General features: G+C 50.1%; 1 protein-coding gene; it reads right to left on the reverse strand.

The window, feature by feature from the left end:
• Positions 1-7,243: 7,243 nt before the first annotated feature.
• On the reverse strand, positions 7,244-7,900 carry CHC_T00006547001 (hypothetical protein). XM_005718915.1 is given in 2 exon segments: positions 7,244-7,462; positions 7,463-7,900. 1 exon segment carries the CDS (start codon positions 7,898-7,900, stop codon positions 7,463-7,465), a length of 438 nt encoding a protein of 145 aa, XP_005718972.1. The 3' UTR covers positions 7,244-7,462.
• Between the last annotated feature and the right edge of the window lie 6,707 nt (positions 7,901-14,607).

A 14,607-nucleotide genomic window follows, 5' to 3' on the forward strand; every position in this document is an offset into this window, starting at 1 on the left:
CGACCGGAAGCGCGTCGCCGGGCTCGCCGCCGCCGGTGGTCCATCGAGGACCCGGGCAGCAGCGACCGGACGGACTTGACGCCACTTCTCAGCCAATTCGGCGCGCTGGGGGTCGTGAAGGCCCGCCCGAGCGATAGCGCCGACCCCCGCTCGGCTCGCGGCGAGAGCAGGACAGCCGGCGGTGCCAGCGTCTCGCGCACAGTACCGAAATCGGCTCTTGGCGACGCCGTGCCCGCGGCAGGCAGCGGCGACATGGGAGGCGGGGGCAGTACCGCGGGGTACGCCGGACCCGCCTCAACCGTCCTTGGAGGCACGCCCTCGGAGGGCAGCGGCGAGGGCCAGGTCGGTCGTTCTTCTATCGGTGGCGCAGCGACCGGATCGGACGCATCAGCTCGCGAGCGCGTCGCGGGCTCGGCCAAATTGGTGGTCGACTCTGTCCCGCCGCGGCGAGCGCGCTGCGGCTGAAACGCGGGAGTCGACCCGGGTAACGCCGGAGCCCTCCCGGGGCTCGACGGCGCACCGATCGGACGCGCGTCCACGGGGGTGTTGCTGTGGTCCATGGTCGGTCGTGGGAAGAGTTGGGATAAAGGAATGTCGTCGTCTGGGGAAGGAATGGAGGAGTGTTGGTGAAGTGTGGGGGAGTGCTGTGTTGGAGTTGGTGGTTCTGGGGGGTTCGCGTGGGAGGAGACAGAAGCCGCGCTATCCGAATCGGACGATATACCCGACTTATATACCGTCAGGTCGGTGAAGAGCCACGAGGCGTGCTCGTCCGCGCGAAGAGGCTTCCGTCCGGTCATCGCACGCACAGGTTGTGGAAGAGATCGAGGGGACCGCTGGGAAGGAAATGTGGTCGCCACGAGGATGTGGCGACAGATAAGGAAGGGGGTCTGTGGTACAACGACCGATCCGCGGTCGGTGTACAGTAGGAGCGGCCGCGCGCAGCGGGCACGGGCACCGTGGCCCACGTGTAATACGCATGATTACCGAACGGGCGCAGCAAGTGACAGGTGTACGCCTGGGTACACGTGTAGTGCAAGGAACCGTGTGGGGATAATGCGCGCGCAGTGTAATGCAAGCGCGTAGTGTGAGGATCCGTGCGGTAGTGTAATGACGGCGCTAGATTTTCAATCGCGTACAGTACCTGGTCCACAGTAAGTGACAGGTACTGTATTGGACAGGTGTCCCGGGCGTCCCTCTGAGGGGTTAAGACCTGGACACCGTCCCCGCAGTAAACACGGGGGGCAGACTTGCCCCCCTCCCCTTCGCGCCTACGTACTGCCGTTTCGGTGTTCTCTCGCGCGTTGGCTTCTAACCCGTTACCGGTCGTCTCCGATCTAGCACCTCGGGACGACTGTCCGTAACCGGCCAGTGTGCCACTCCCTTTTCGCAAGTCCGACCGTTCGGTAACCGCGCGCGGCGCGTCTCGCGTTGCGAGCTCCCTCGGCTCATCCTCCGAGCCTCTCGCCCGCTAGGGTTTGAGGAGAGTTGTACCACAAGTAGCTGAGCACGGTAGCTCAGCACTGTAACGCGCTACAGTACAGTACGGACCGTACTGTAGCCCTGTATGATAGACGCGACGACTTGTATATTAAAACTACGGGGAGCCGACGGCGGCGGGGGGGAGGCAAGGATCGGCTTGACCAGACCCTCACCTTCGGCTAACCCGGAACGCTTACTCTAACTCGGGCACGCTCTCTCTGTTTGCGTTTTAGAGTAGAAGGACACGGGTAGCGGGCGCGTACGTGCGCGTGTGAGCTAGGATCCGCCTCCCCCCGTCGGTACTGAAACGTCACCCAGTGCCGCGCCGGGGCGTCGAGGCGTCGGTCCGCTCTACCGCGTACACTAACGCGTTCGCGACCCGACCCGCTCTACCACCGCTACCGGCCCGTGTCCTTCCTCACGCGTTGCTTACTGGTCCTTTATGTTCTTCTCGCGTTCTACAGGGTCTCTTACGCGGACTGAGCATACACCCCTGCCGTTGGGGTGTTTATGCTACATGTGGACCCAGTCATTTGAAAGAAAGCTTATGGCCCTTATCCTGTGCCCGACGGACTAGAAAAAATTTCCCACAACAAAACTTGCACTGATAACATTTGTCATCTCATTATGGTTCAGAATCTTTTTGTTGCGTTGTTTAGTAGCCCGCTCAGATACGTCCTTATGCATCCCTTGAAGTACTTTCTGAAATGAGTCAATGTTAAGAAGCTGTTGTGCCTTGATTCTGTCCTAGGTAACCGATTCCTGAGCGTTTGCGGGGCGTGGCAGCAACCGTAGCGGCAAAGATACGGGGCGCAGGCCTGTCATGACCTCTAACGGAGATCTGTAGTTTCCGTCTTTGTTCTTGCCCAAGCTGACGAGAGGTGATTCGTTCAGAATAATCTGTACAACTGAAACAATGCGAGGCCAGTCGGTCGGTCCGAGCTTAAATTCAGAGAGCAAAGCCCTGGACGTCCGAAAAACTTCCCTCATGCATCTTTCTACCGTGCCATTTGCCCATGGTGAGTACGCAACCACAAACTGGTGTTTGATGGCAAATTCATCTGCTAGGCTTGCGATCACTTGATTCTTGAAATGACTGGCCTGGTCACTGACCCAAAATGACATGAAACCAAATGTTGAAATCCATTTGCTCAATACCAAGGCAGTGGTGTCCGCATCTGCGTACTTACACGGCTATAACCATATATACCGTGGAAGATCATCGCGGAGCAGAAGAACGCATTTGCAGCCGTCTGTTCCTACTCCACAGTATAGGTAGTCGAAGTGCAAGACTTCATTAGGTCTTGTTCCGTGGAGCGTAATAGACAGGGGCCGAGGGATCCTGTTCCCAGCCCTGGAGGTGATACAGTGAATGCAAGCAGCGACAAACTCCTTACAGTCATCCTCCAGTCCATTCCAAGTAAACTTCTGCTTTAGATTATCCATGGTCGCTTCGTATCCTCTATGGCTAGCCAAACCGCAGTGTGCAGCAACCAGTACAGAAATCTGCAGCCCTGTATCTTGTTCAGGGATCCATATATTTCCATCCACTATACACAATCCATCCCTTTTTCTGCATTTTACGTATGGGGCGTGGGCATACTTTCGCTGAGAATCTTTCATCCGCTCAAAAGTAGGCCAGTTAAAGCCCTCCTGAGCTGGCGACGGCGCAATGTCATGCTTCCTGAGCACTTCTTGAATGTACTTGACAGTCATCATTCGCTTTCCTCTATATCCCTTGAACCATCGAGTCATCACGTCTGCCATGACGTTTGTCTCACCCGCCACGTGTTCAATAGTGTACTGAAACTGACCCAGCTACAGCCCCCACCTCTGCACCGTTGAGACTATATGCCTGCCCAGGTTGGGGTCTACTGTAGTCGGACTGTAGACGAACAATAGGTTCCTGTGATCTGTGAAGATGTGTGTGAAGTCACATGCGAACAAGTAGTCCAACTTCTTCATGGTCTGAAAAATAGCATATGCTTCCTTCTCAAATATGCTCCAGTTTCGCTGGGCTCCTTCAAATGCAGAGCCAATGAAAGCTAGAGGTGCGTGAGACTGTTCTTCTGTCGGGATACCCAGTTCTCTGTGCTCGCATTGAGTCACTACTCCTGCCCTGTGCTCGTCCGATGCATCAGTGTACAAGCATAATGCCTGCCCTTCTTGTCGGTGAGCTAGCATGACAGATTGTTTGAGTTGGTCTTGTAAGGTTAAGAAAGCGGTCACACACTCTGGCCCCCAAGACAAACTCGACAAAGGAATGGTCTTGATTGAGCAGCGGGTGCGCTTCCCTGAACGCTTGTATGCCTCCTCTAAGACTGCACGAAGAGGTTCAACACGGGCGGCAAAGTCCGGTATTGCTTGAGCCATCCACTGTAGGCAATGGATGTATTGACCTAGTTCTCCGGCAGTTTCCGGTAGTGTGGTTTTCTGAATTCCACTCAGTCTCGTAGGGTCAAACTGGAGCCCTGCAGCACTTATCATACGACCGCACCACCTTACCTTTCTCTTGAAAACTCACATTTGCGAGCAGAAAGCTTGAGGCGGCGTAAGCGACAAATGACGAAGAAACGGCGTATCACTTGTAGTAATTCCTTCTCAGTCCGAGCATGGACGAGAAAGTCATCCAACCATGCTATTAGATTTTTCCGAAGCTCCGCAAAGCAGGGTTCTACTTTGATCTGAAAATTAGGCGCACTCTTCTTAGCTCCCTGCGTTGTTCTGAGTGGCATCCAAACTCCACTCGGTGTCATGAAGCTGAGGGCGTCCTGGCTGTCTTCGTGGAGCGAGAGTTGCCAGTAGCCACTCGTGAAATCCATTTTTGCAAAGACAGTACTCCCTCTCACGTCCTGTAACTCAAAGTCTATGTGCGGCATTGGACATGGAGTATCTTCAATCGCTCGGTTCACTGGGCAATAATCAAAGGTCATTCTAAAGTTGGCCGGGGGTTCCTTCGGAACCAAAAAGGGCGCTGCTGCCCAGCGTGCGTTCGGGTTCGGCGCAATAAAACCAAACTCATGTAGCTTGGCTGCGTAAGACGATAAAGGCGCGCTGCTCAGAACTGTAGCGCCTAGGCTTGGTGATGACAGGTTTCACACTTGGGTTCAACGTGAGCGTCATTGGCTTGACATCAGCCGGTGGGTCATCTCCTAATCGCAACCTGAATATATCCCTATATTCTTGAAGCAGATGTTGCAAGGCTATACAGCCACCAGTTGACATATTCTCAGCCTTGGCGTTTTCAATCAGCAGCCTAAACGCTAGCTGAACCTTCTCTTCCGAGTCTATGCCCAGATCCAGCCAGTTTTCGTCTCCTGTTCCATCCAGCGCTGTCTTCTGTCGCAATAGTAGAGTGGTACATTCCTGACGACATCAAACAAGCCACTGTTCCCTCACGATAAGCAGGTTCGGAGAGTAGTTCACTGACATCGACATTCCCCTGATATCGGTCACAAGCAGCCTCAAGCGCCTTACGCGCATCCAACCCCAGTGCTTCTAACACGGGGCGGTTAAGGAGCGGTTCAGCAGTAGGCTGTTTAGCGACTAGCCATGTTACATTCCTGAGTGACAGCGACGTGCCGTGGCGAATATGGAGTTCGGTGGTCGTTGTCACAGATCGATCACATTCCACATAGATAGGCTTGTCCTCAGTAGAGGTCTGCACTGCCATTCCATACTGTCGCGGTACATTGAATACTGTGATATTGACGTCAGCTCGTTCAGAAATGAGTACTGAGAGCACGTCAGGAGGGAGGAGATTAATATCTGATCCCAAATCTGCACAAGTGTCCCGTGTTACTGTGCCAGCAAACGTTGCATTGATTATTGCGCTGTCCTCCTGAGACTGTTCTTTCTCATCTCGAACCACCGTGGCGGCTTTTTTCTTGTCTCGATGTTCCTGCAATAAACGATCCTTCTCAGCTTGATCTTCGCATTTTTTGCAATCTTGATAAAATGGCGGAGCTTCTTCTTGGCACACTCCGGGTGCAAACAAACCGGTTTCCACTCCTCTTTCTTCTTATCCGAATGTCTTTTAAACGTAGCAGGAGCTCCGTCCTGGGTTACTTGATGAGCATATTTAGATGATCCGGGATTTCTTTTCCCGGTCTTACTCTTTCTGCCATTACCCATATCGAGATCTCGGATTCTGTCCACGTGCTCTGCTTGCTCTTCAACATACTTGATAAACTGTTTCACATCCTTTCTTAGTGCTGGCCTGTATTATAGGTCCTTTTCCACTATTGCCCTGAGCCTCGGTGGAAACAGAGCTTCTGTAAGGTGGTTGACAGTCTTCTTTGGATTGTCATCACGGAACGTGGCATACCCAACATTTTCTAAGGGTTGAAAGTATCTACAACCAGTTGCCGGACTCTCATTCGAGGGTCCTCAATTTTCATAGGCATGCGAAGGCCCACTAGAGCAGCTTCAATGACACGCGAGTCAGGCTCCTTCTTCCTGACAGTCATTACGACTTCTTTGATAGCTGCCTCGATGTGTGCCGATGTGAGATCTACAGACTCTACGCCCGACGCAACAGTGTCGAACATACCCATGAAATGCATTGAGCGTAGCACGTGTGGCTTGATACACACCTTGTGGCTAGCCGTAGTCATGCTGGGGACTTCTTTTTTGTTTTCATGAACCTCCAGCTCATACTCCTCACGAGCAGAAATAAACTTTATCATTTCCTTTGGGTCGAGGCTTTTCAGGACGGAATGTCTTACCACGTTGAAAACAACAGAGTTACCATAATCAACGCCGTCAGCGTCAGCATCATTATCTGAACTCATCTTGATCCCGAGTCCGGTAAGCTCCCTTAGCAGCCTAGGCATACACCAAATGATAGTGACCGGAGTGCAAGAGCGGTTCCGCGGGATAGTTTAAACTGTGACCACTAGCACACCCCAACACGTTGAAAAGGGACCAATACCAAAGATAACAAACAATTGTGTGGGCACTGATGCCTCTTTAATGTTTCGATCGTCAGCGTACTTATAGCCATTTCGTACCACCTCAAGTATGTCGCTGCACTGCTAGCCAGATGCGTGCGATCCTAGGTGCTGGCGTCCCGAAGAGTTCCATTTCGTGTCACTTACTCTTTGGCCATATGTTGCACACAATATCAACTACCAAACTGAGCAGCACCATATACAGTAGGTACGACCTCAGTAATCTATCACAGCTTACTTGCTGCCAAATCTGGACATCCCCTTAATTTGCCCCCTCACAAACCTCCTGACAGAAAAGCCTTTCACGAAGTATCTCACGGCCACACTGCGATGAAAGTTGTGATGTCTTCGTCATGAGGATTGGTAGATGTCATGCTGAAGTAGGTGGCGAAATGACAGCAGTAGAATAGAAGAGGTGAGAAAAGAATATAGATGCTGGCGTAGAATAACAACGCAGTAAAGAAAACAAAGGAGTGAATGTAGATTATGCCGCTTCGCAGTTAAACACAAAACAAAACATAAAAGATTAGAGCAGGATGTCGGTGCAAATAAACACAGGGATACAGACGGTGAAGACACTCTGCAAGTAGCCCGGCTGTTTCTTACGACCCGCGGTGAAGACACTCTGCAGGGCGAGACCGTCACCACGGTAGCCAGACCGTATTCGCGAATGACGGTGAAAAGTTTGAAGAACAAAAGGTAGGTGTATATTGGTAATAACGGTAGTCGATTGATGGGGTACGCATGAGGGCTGGGAGGCTAAAGTACTGTGCACCGAGGAGCGCAGTGAGTTCACCACGACGGGGGATTAACCAAGGGAAATGTAATCCAACAAGTCATTTATAGGGAAAGCACGAAGTATCTTTCGATGAAATCAAATTAAGGCTTTGGACAAAGGAGCGAGCATGCACTGTCCCAGAACGGATGGGCTTTATTTCATGGCGGTAAGGAATAATCCAAAAAATCCTGCTTGTTGTCTTGCTTTCTCAGACGGTGACAGCTGGACTTTTGGGGAATCCTTACTACAGCATCTACGCACTCACCTCAGGGGTCGGGACCGGAACGAGGAAGCCGATATCATTGCGACCACCGCAGATGATAACTTGCTCACCAATGCAAAAGGCCCTGCGGTCTGCGTTCACACAACGGCAACGCGGAAGCAACAGCCTCACGCAACGGATGATCCTGGGTACGATCCTCCTGTCGGCGGCGGGGCGGTTGCATGGAGTCTTAATCGTGGAGACTTGACGAATACCGCTGAGGGTGATAGTCGAAACGATGGTGCTGGTGCGACCGGGCATGTTACCATTCCTTCCGCGAGAGCATCCAATAGTCGAGGATGTGCTCCTGACACGTAGAACACCGCATCTCATGCGGTCCGTGGCTGAGAGGGCTTCAGCGGCATCGTCAGAGAGTGCGTAGGCACAAGCGACGAGAACGAAGAAGACGACATACTTGAAGGCGTTCATGATGTGTGCTGGCTGTTGGAGAACGAAGAAGTGCTAGAGGTTATGGCTGAGAGGTGATGGAGAGAACAAAACCGTGTGGGGGTTGATGGAGCTATTTATACAAACAGAAAACGACGGTTTTGCAACTTGATAGTTTTGTAGATGATGCAGACGAGAAGAACGATTATCTCCTACACGTACTGAGCTAGATCTGGTTTCAATGCGATGTACTCTAGATGTGCCTTCTATGCATAAAGCAAATCCAACTGAAAATCGCCCACCACAAGATGCCATTGTCGCGGTGTGACTAAACCCTATGAGAAGTTCGTGCGAGCATCTGCTCACGAGAAACGTTTTAGGGTGGGGAGCGGGGGGAGCAAGAGCTGTGTGGGTCGCAATTGGATGCAAGGCCAAGGGTCCAAGTAAGGGACGAATGCTTTTGGGTTGTGACAATTTTCATACCAAAATTAATGGCTGCCAATTGATTCCGTCGGCAGCTACTACCGTATGAAATGATCTCTGCATAGGAGAGAAATCAAGCCACCGTCTGTCTCTTCATAGCTGTCATCTTCGCTGTCATCTTCGGACTGTTTGTTATGCTCATCTCATGACATGCTCCCGAATGATAGCAGCTGCGGCGAGCTGTCAATCGTCAACAAGCTACAATGCTCTGGGGCCATAGAGTATTGGGAGGGGGCAAACGCCTCGCCATGCTCCAGCGAAGCATATGAAAAACAAAAAGCTAAATAAATGAGATTTTCTAGTGGGCAATGAACTAATAAAACACCGCATCATACTGTTTCGAAGCGCGAGATATTTAGGAGGAGGAGCTCTGAAGATACTCTCCAGTACTCGTAGATGACTCCATGGCAAGATGGGGCTGACCTCTCTCAAACTTCCAAGGTGTATATTCTCATACATGGTTCACCGGAAGCATCGATGACAGGATTTTCTGAAAAGGTGACAGAAGTTCCGAAGACATCGAACATTAATTGTGACTCTCCTTGACCAACGAGAACTTCCAATGTAATTTTCCTACAATACATAACCACCACGGTTGTCGATCCCTACAAATTACCCTTTCAGGACAACAAGCAGAAAGCAAAACATGTCAAGAATGTGTGATGGAGTCTTGTTGTCAGTAACTGAATGTATTGCACAGTTGTTGCCTTGTAATCTGAAGTGCTGTTTAGGATAGACCATTTTCATGCTTTTTGACTCTCTTTTTCATGCAGTCTTGCCTGTACGGGCAAAAAGTGGGCATACAGAGAGGACTCGCCCAATAGTGCCGAATTGAGTAATTCCACGAGTGAGTAATGCAGGGGTTTTTCGGTGAACACAGGTTGTCATACCTTTCATTGCTGTTAGACACCTGTCGTAGACGGGGACGCGGCCGCGAAGATGCCCAACAGTGAACGGATCATCCTTTCCAACAGACCCCACAGATCCTCTCCGTCTTACTCCAGTGACACGCAAGGGCACCGACACAACCACAACACAGCATGAAAGACGAGTGCAGATGGAACCAAAGGGATAGAATCAAATGAGTGTGTTATTCCAGGTTTTGAGGAAGTAACTGCCTGCTTTACGGGAGTGGAGGAAATGGTGAACAATTCGGGTATCGAGGATGCAGTTTGTCATTTGCACCGTGCAAAGCGCGAGTTGCTAACTGCACACGCTGAGCAGAGTCGTTCCGAGAGGCGCCAGACGCTTGTAAACGAGTATTTTGTGTGACCCCATTCATTAGTGCAAGATGCGAGTATTGCATGTTGTTGGAACCTTGCATGGGGGTGCACTACTCGGTGTGGTTGACTGTACTGTACATTCTGACCAGTTCTCAGTTTATATTTTTCGCCTTTTCGCAGTGGGTAGCGAGACACACCTCACGCACATCGCGAAAAACATCCGTACGTGTATAGAAAGAAACAATCGCAAAACCCAAGAAGGCCAGGGTTGTAACCAATACGCAGATGTAGGAACTCGACATCCTGATTGCACAAGTTCGAGACCCTTTAAAGCAATTTTCAGTTTCTCTCGCTCTTGAAAATGGCGCTCTATGTTTCTTGTGATGAAAACAAGAAAGCAGAGGCCCTTTTACCGATAAGGGTTTTCTCCAACAGCCTTGAGAAACACATTTGATTGCATTGGAGTCCTTGAGCGGTCTCTTTTTGTGTACTGTAGGTACAGTAGCTATGCTACTTTGGAAGAACTTTACTTCGTTTACTACCACTCAGCCTTTCAACATCACTGACAGTCAAGATATCGGAAGCGTCTTCAAGCAGTCGTGAATTCCAGTCATTTCAGGCTTTTAGTCAGCCTTAAGCGTTAAACTGTTACAAGCTATGAGGAAAAGTATCGGCATTTTGTGGTTTCTGGTAATACTGTATTGCCCGGGCCGGTTTGATCTGCCCCTTGGTCTCATCAAGTACACGTGCTCCATATATGAAGGCTCTGCAATTATGAAAATGTTTGACTGACTTGTATAAATAGCAAGTTCCACTAAAGCATAGAGCGGATTTGTGCGCAAAACTAATATTCTGAAACTAAAACGTATGCTGATTTCCGGGTAAAAGACGATGCCCGCAGAAAAGGGTGACATTTGATTTTAGATGACATGCATCGGGCACTACGGAAGAAGGTTTTTAGTCAGGGGAGATTTTCCCATTTACTATGTCCTTCTTTAAAAATGAATTATCGTATCATGGTTGCATGTTGTAAACCTTGGGGGAGTCGATGTATTCGTGAGAATGGTAACCCTTTACTTTGAGCTTGCCGTAGGCTTATTAAATACACTTCCCGGCGTATACTAAACGAAAGGCCCTCTCCTGTACAAGGAGAATGCTGACTAAAAATGCATGTAAATCTTAGGGAGTCATCTGACCAACTGCGCTCGCTTTGGTGACCAACTGTCACTCACTCCTATAATACTACCACCATCATGATCCCTTGGACCGTTATACAATGAGTAAGGGTCTACAATGTGAGGTGAAATAAAAAAGCATACAGAACAGTGACGAAGAAGTACTAGCTTGAAGGCGCAGGTTTTGAAAACGTCATAAAACAGCAGACAAGTAAACTGCTTCGAGCATGCTTGTCATATGTATTGAACAAGGTACGAACTCTTCGTAATATTTGTCTTTTGGAGCTCTCTTTCATAGGGTGCCCAAAAGGCATATTTTGTGGCGAGAACAGTACGGAAGATATAGTTTCTCCAAGGCCTGAGAAAGAGAGAGCGGTTTGAATTTTTGAAGTGTCGTGTTTGTGCATGGCGGACCTTCGTCTGTGTCTCGTTAATGAATTTTTAGATCTATGGGAACCATAGCTCTGGGCACAGAACAGCTTGAACGTTCCTTCAACCCCAAGCCTCTTGCTTCGTAAGATGAGTGTAATCAATTCTTGATAAAGGAAAGAATGAAGGGCATTGAGATACAGTATTTTGGTTTACTTTGTGATGCATTAATTTTCCCAATGCGATACGTCTTCTGATACTGGAAGAGGAGAAACTTCTACTAGGGAAATAGATGCCGCCGGATCCAACTGCCATTCGGCCCTTGTCATACCGAATGCAAACACTGTCCAGCGGGTAAAATATAACGGAAATAGATGGTTTTGCAGTGAGCCAAGACGATCCAGCGGCTCCCATGACCCTGTTTCCGGTGTTTTCAAGAACGGCCCCTGGGGCCCGTGAATGGCATGCGCACTCCAATTCGAGAGAGCGGCCCCCCTCCAAGAACCCTTCATGCAAGCCTACCAGAAGCGCCCATGCAGGCCGGCACCGGTGCCAAGGCCTCTGAAGAAATGCAGTCACGCACCCGAAATGAAGCAGAGGGAGGGGCGTGACATAGCATTGTTAGTAAAAACGAGACCATTTTGCATCGAAACAGCTGGTCTTGAAGCAAACACGCCCAAAAACCTATTTCACGTCTTGAATCAGGGTACAAGATACCCAAAAATGGCCTCCTTTTCAGAAATGAACAACATCAGAGAAACACGACATACCATGCCTCGGTATGGAAAAGGGTGCATATGGTAAATGTGCGGAGAGCGCACCTCGGAAAACTATTCTGGACTATATGCGCTAGAAAATAAATAAAATGGTATATTGCACAGAAAGAATTTTCTAAGAACCACTTGTACTCGATAAATATTCCAAGGATACGTTGTAACGCAAACCAGTTCAAAGGCGAAACTTTACGTTTGCAGAAATCAACAAAGGAACGAAATGGATTTTAGTTGTGGCAGACTACGCAATGGACAAAGTTCACCTCTTCACATAGAGTGTGTCACTACTTTCGCCACTACAATTATCTACAGTTGTGCTCTTCACATTTTCCATGACCCAATTGGTAATCTTTGTAAAGGTCTCGGAGACGTCATCGTGGGTAAACAGCCATCTTTGGCGAGAGGAAACAAGATGCATTCCCTTATTCTTCTTTCGTCTTGTATCATTACTTCTTTGAACAACGCGCGCCGCCTTGTCAGCAACACCATTCAAGTATCCGTCCTTTAGGCTCTTCGCAACATGCGTTTGCACATAATACCCACAATCAACGCCGCCAGGTGGCTGCGGGCCGTTCACTAACACCATGGATGTCTTATAGAAATGAGCAACAGGTTTCCAAGCACTCTCGAAAACTTTCAGTTCCATCTCATCTAGCTCTGTGACGGCATTATCCCTACTGTACTCATATTTTAAACAACTTCTTGTCTTCATGACTTTCGCGGTCTCGCGCTTGGACTTTGCCCAAGTTATATACAGCAGAGTGTAAAGAAACTGGAAGCCAGACTCAAATCTGGCGTATCCCCACGCCTTCGTCATGCTGTCGGGAATCAGCACCTGAGGGTCGTCCAATCCAATCGCCTCTGCTAAATCCGTGGTTTTAGGGAGGCCTTTAGAAGAAGCCTGCATTTCCATTACCTTAGTGAACACCGTCCCAATGTTTCGTATAGCGACGGTGACGTAGTGACTAACATTTCCGATAGATTTCCCAGGTAGCAATAGAGCCCCGACGAACCACTCCGTCGCGGGTGGGATGGGCACGTCATGCTTCAACAACAGAACCAAACGCTGTGCTCTTCGACTCTTCGCTCGGAAACCAGACTTGTACCCCGCATGTATGTCAAAAATGAAAGGGTTGGGGTGAATGGTTACTGTTTTGCTCCGTCCAGTGCCAAGTATGTCGAGCTCAGCAATGCACCGTAGACCAACCTCCATAGATGTATCCGTTTGCAATTCCTTCATGACGTGGACAAATGGCATGTAGTCCTTCTTTCGCAGAATAAGACTGGGGCTCAAGCCAGAAAGGACGGCAGTGAAATTCTCAGGGACCGCCTGTCCGTCGCCTACAGAAGGGGTTTTTTCCGGAGATAGAGTATCATCGGAACTTTCATCTGAAATGTACTTGACCTGACAAACGTCTCCAGTTTCCTTCGCAGCAAGCGAATTCGGAGGTAGCATTTCCTCCGAGAGAGTGGCTGGAGCTCTTTTCCGTTTCTTCCCGACGCGATCTTCATCATCCCTACTACTTTTGACTCCTTCAGTAGCTTTAAAATACTTATCAATGTCGACGTCGGCGAGGTCTGGTCCGAATTGCATAGTCACCCAGTCAGGAAGTCGGGCTGCGTAGTACTCCAGTGCGTCAACCCATTTCACCGGTGAGTTATCCTCGCGTGATGCTTCCAAGGACGCCCACTCGGCATGGCCCTTCAACAAACGAGACACAGCCCCGCTGTTCAGGCGCCTACCGCGCTGGAGACGAAAGGCTTCTGCCAGCATGGCTTCCCTTGGCATTACATTATTCATTGCGGAGAAGAACAATCTTTCAGAAGTGATGGAGGAACTGTGGAAGCAATAGTGGCCACGAAAATATATAAGAGAATATACCTGTGAAATTCACTTTCCAGACAATCTGCGATAATTAGACTTTTCAGAGATTTTTGAAAGTTCGATTGCGACTCTTTTCGGGGCACCGGGGGTAACCTGTTGAAGACAGATGGGAGCCCGAGTTTGGTTGCTGGTGGCTGCGGGATGAGCGCGCTCGGGAAAGCGCCTTAGGAGCGCCTACAACATCAAGATCGCCGACTTTGGCATTACCAGCCTCAACCGCCTGGGAAAGCTCGTGACTGAAAAAGCACCCAGTGCCTTCAATCATCAAAAACAGCTCCATGAGCCCGATGGAAACGTGGAGGGAATCGACGCCTGCGACGACGACCCCGTTCCGCTCGCCGGACCCTGTTTCGAGGTTCTTCACCGTCGCAAGCGCTCCGCCGGGAAGTATTGAGAGCTTGTCTTTCGGCGCGATGGTGCCGCATCGTAGCCGTCCGGTAACAGCGCCGTTGTCGCCTAGGGTGGTGCTCCGGAAGAAGTAGGACACAATCAGCCCCGTCGGCTGCACACTGACCACGGCGAGATGCGAAGCGTCTGCGCTTGGTAAACTTTCAATGGCCTCTAGCACGCTCGGTCCCTGGTACCACTTCAGCAGTGGGCGTTCCGCGTCCGACCTTTTAATCAGGTTGGCCCCCGAGCGACCTGAGGCCGCTACAAATAACACAGACTTGTTCATCTTCCATCCATTCCCTCTCAAAAAGTCCTCGACCGCCTTGGCAACCATTTTAAACCTCTCCTCCTCAAAATTTACGATGTCCATATTATTCACCACCATGATCAGTCGGCTAACCCCCGTGGAATTGAGCACGAGAGTGTGCTCCTTGGTCTGACCGTCCTCCGA

Source organism: Chondrus crispus, genomic scaffold (assembly GCF_000350225.1).
Source record: "Chondrus crispus Stackhouse genomic scaffold, scaffold_45, whole genome shotgun sequence".
NCBI classification, from domain to species: domain Eukaryota; phylum Rhodophyta; class Florideophyceae; order Gigartinales; family Gigartinaceae; genus Chondrus; species Chondrus crispus.

Excerpts from the sequence above, each read along its gene's own strand:
- CHC_T00006547001 (XM_005718915.1), bottom strand. The coding sequence starts at position 7,900 with ATGAACGCCTTCAAGTATGTCGTCTTCTTCGTTCTCGTCGCTTGTGCC.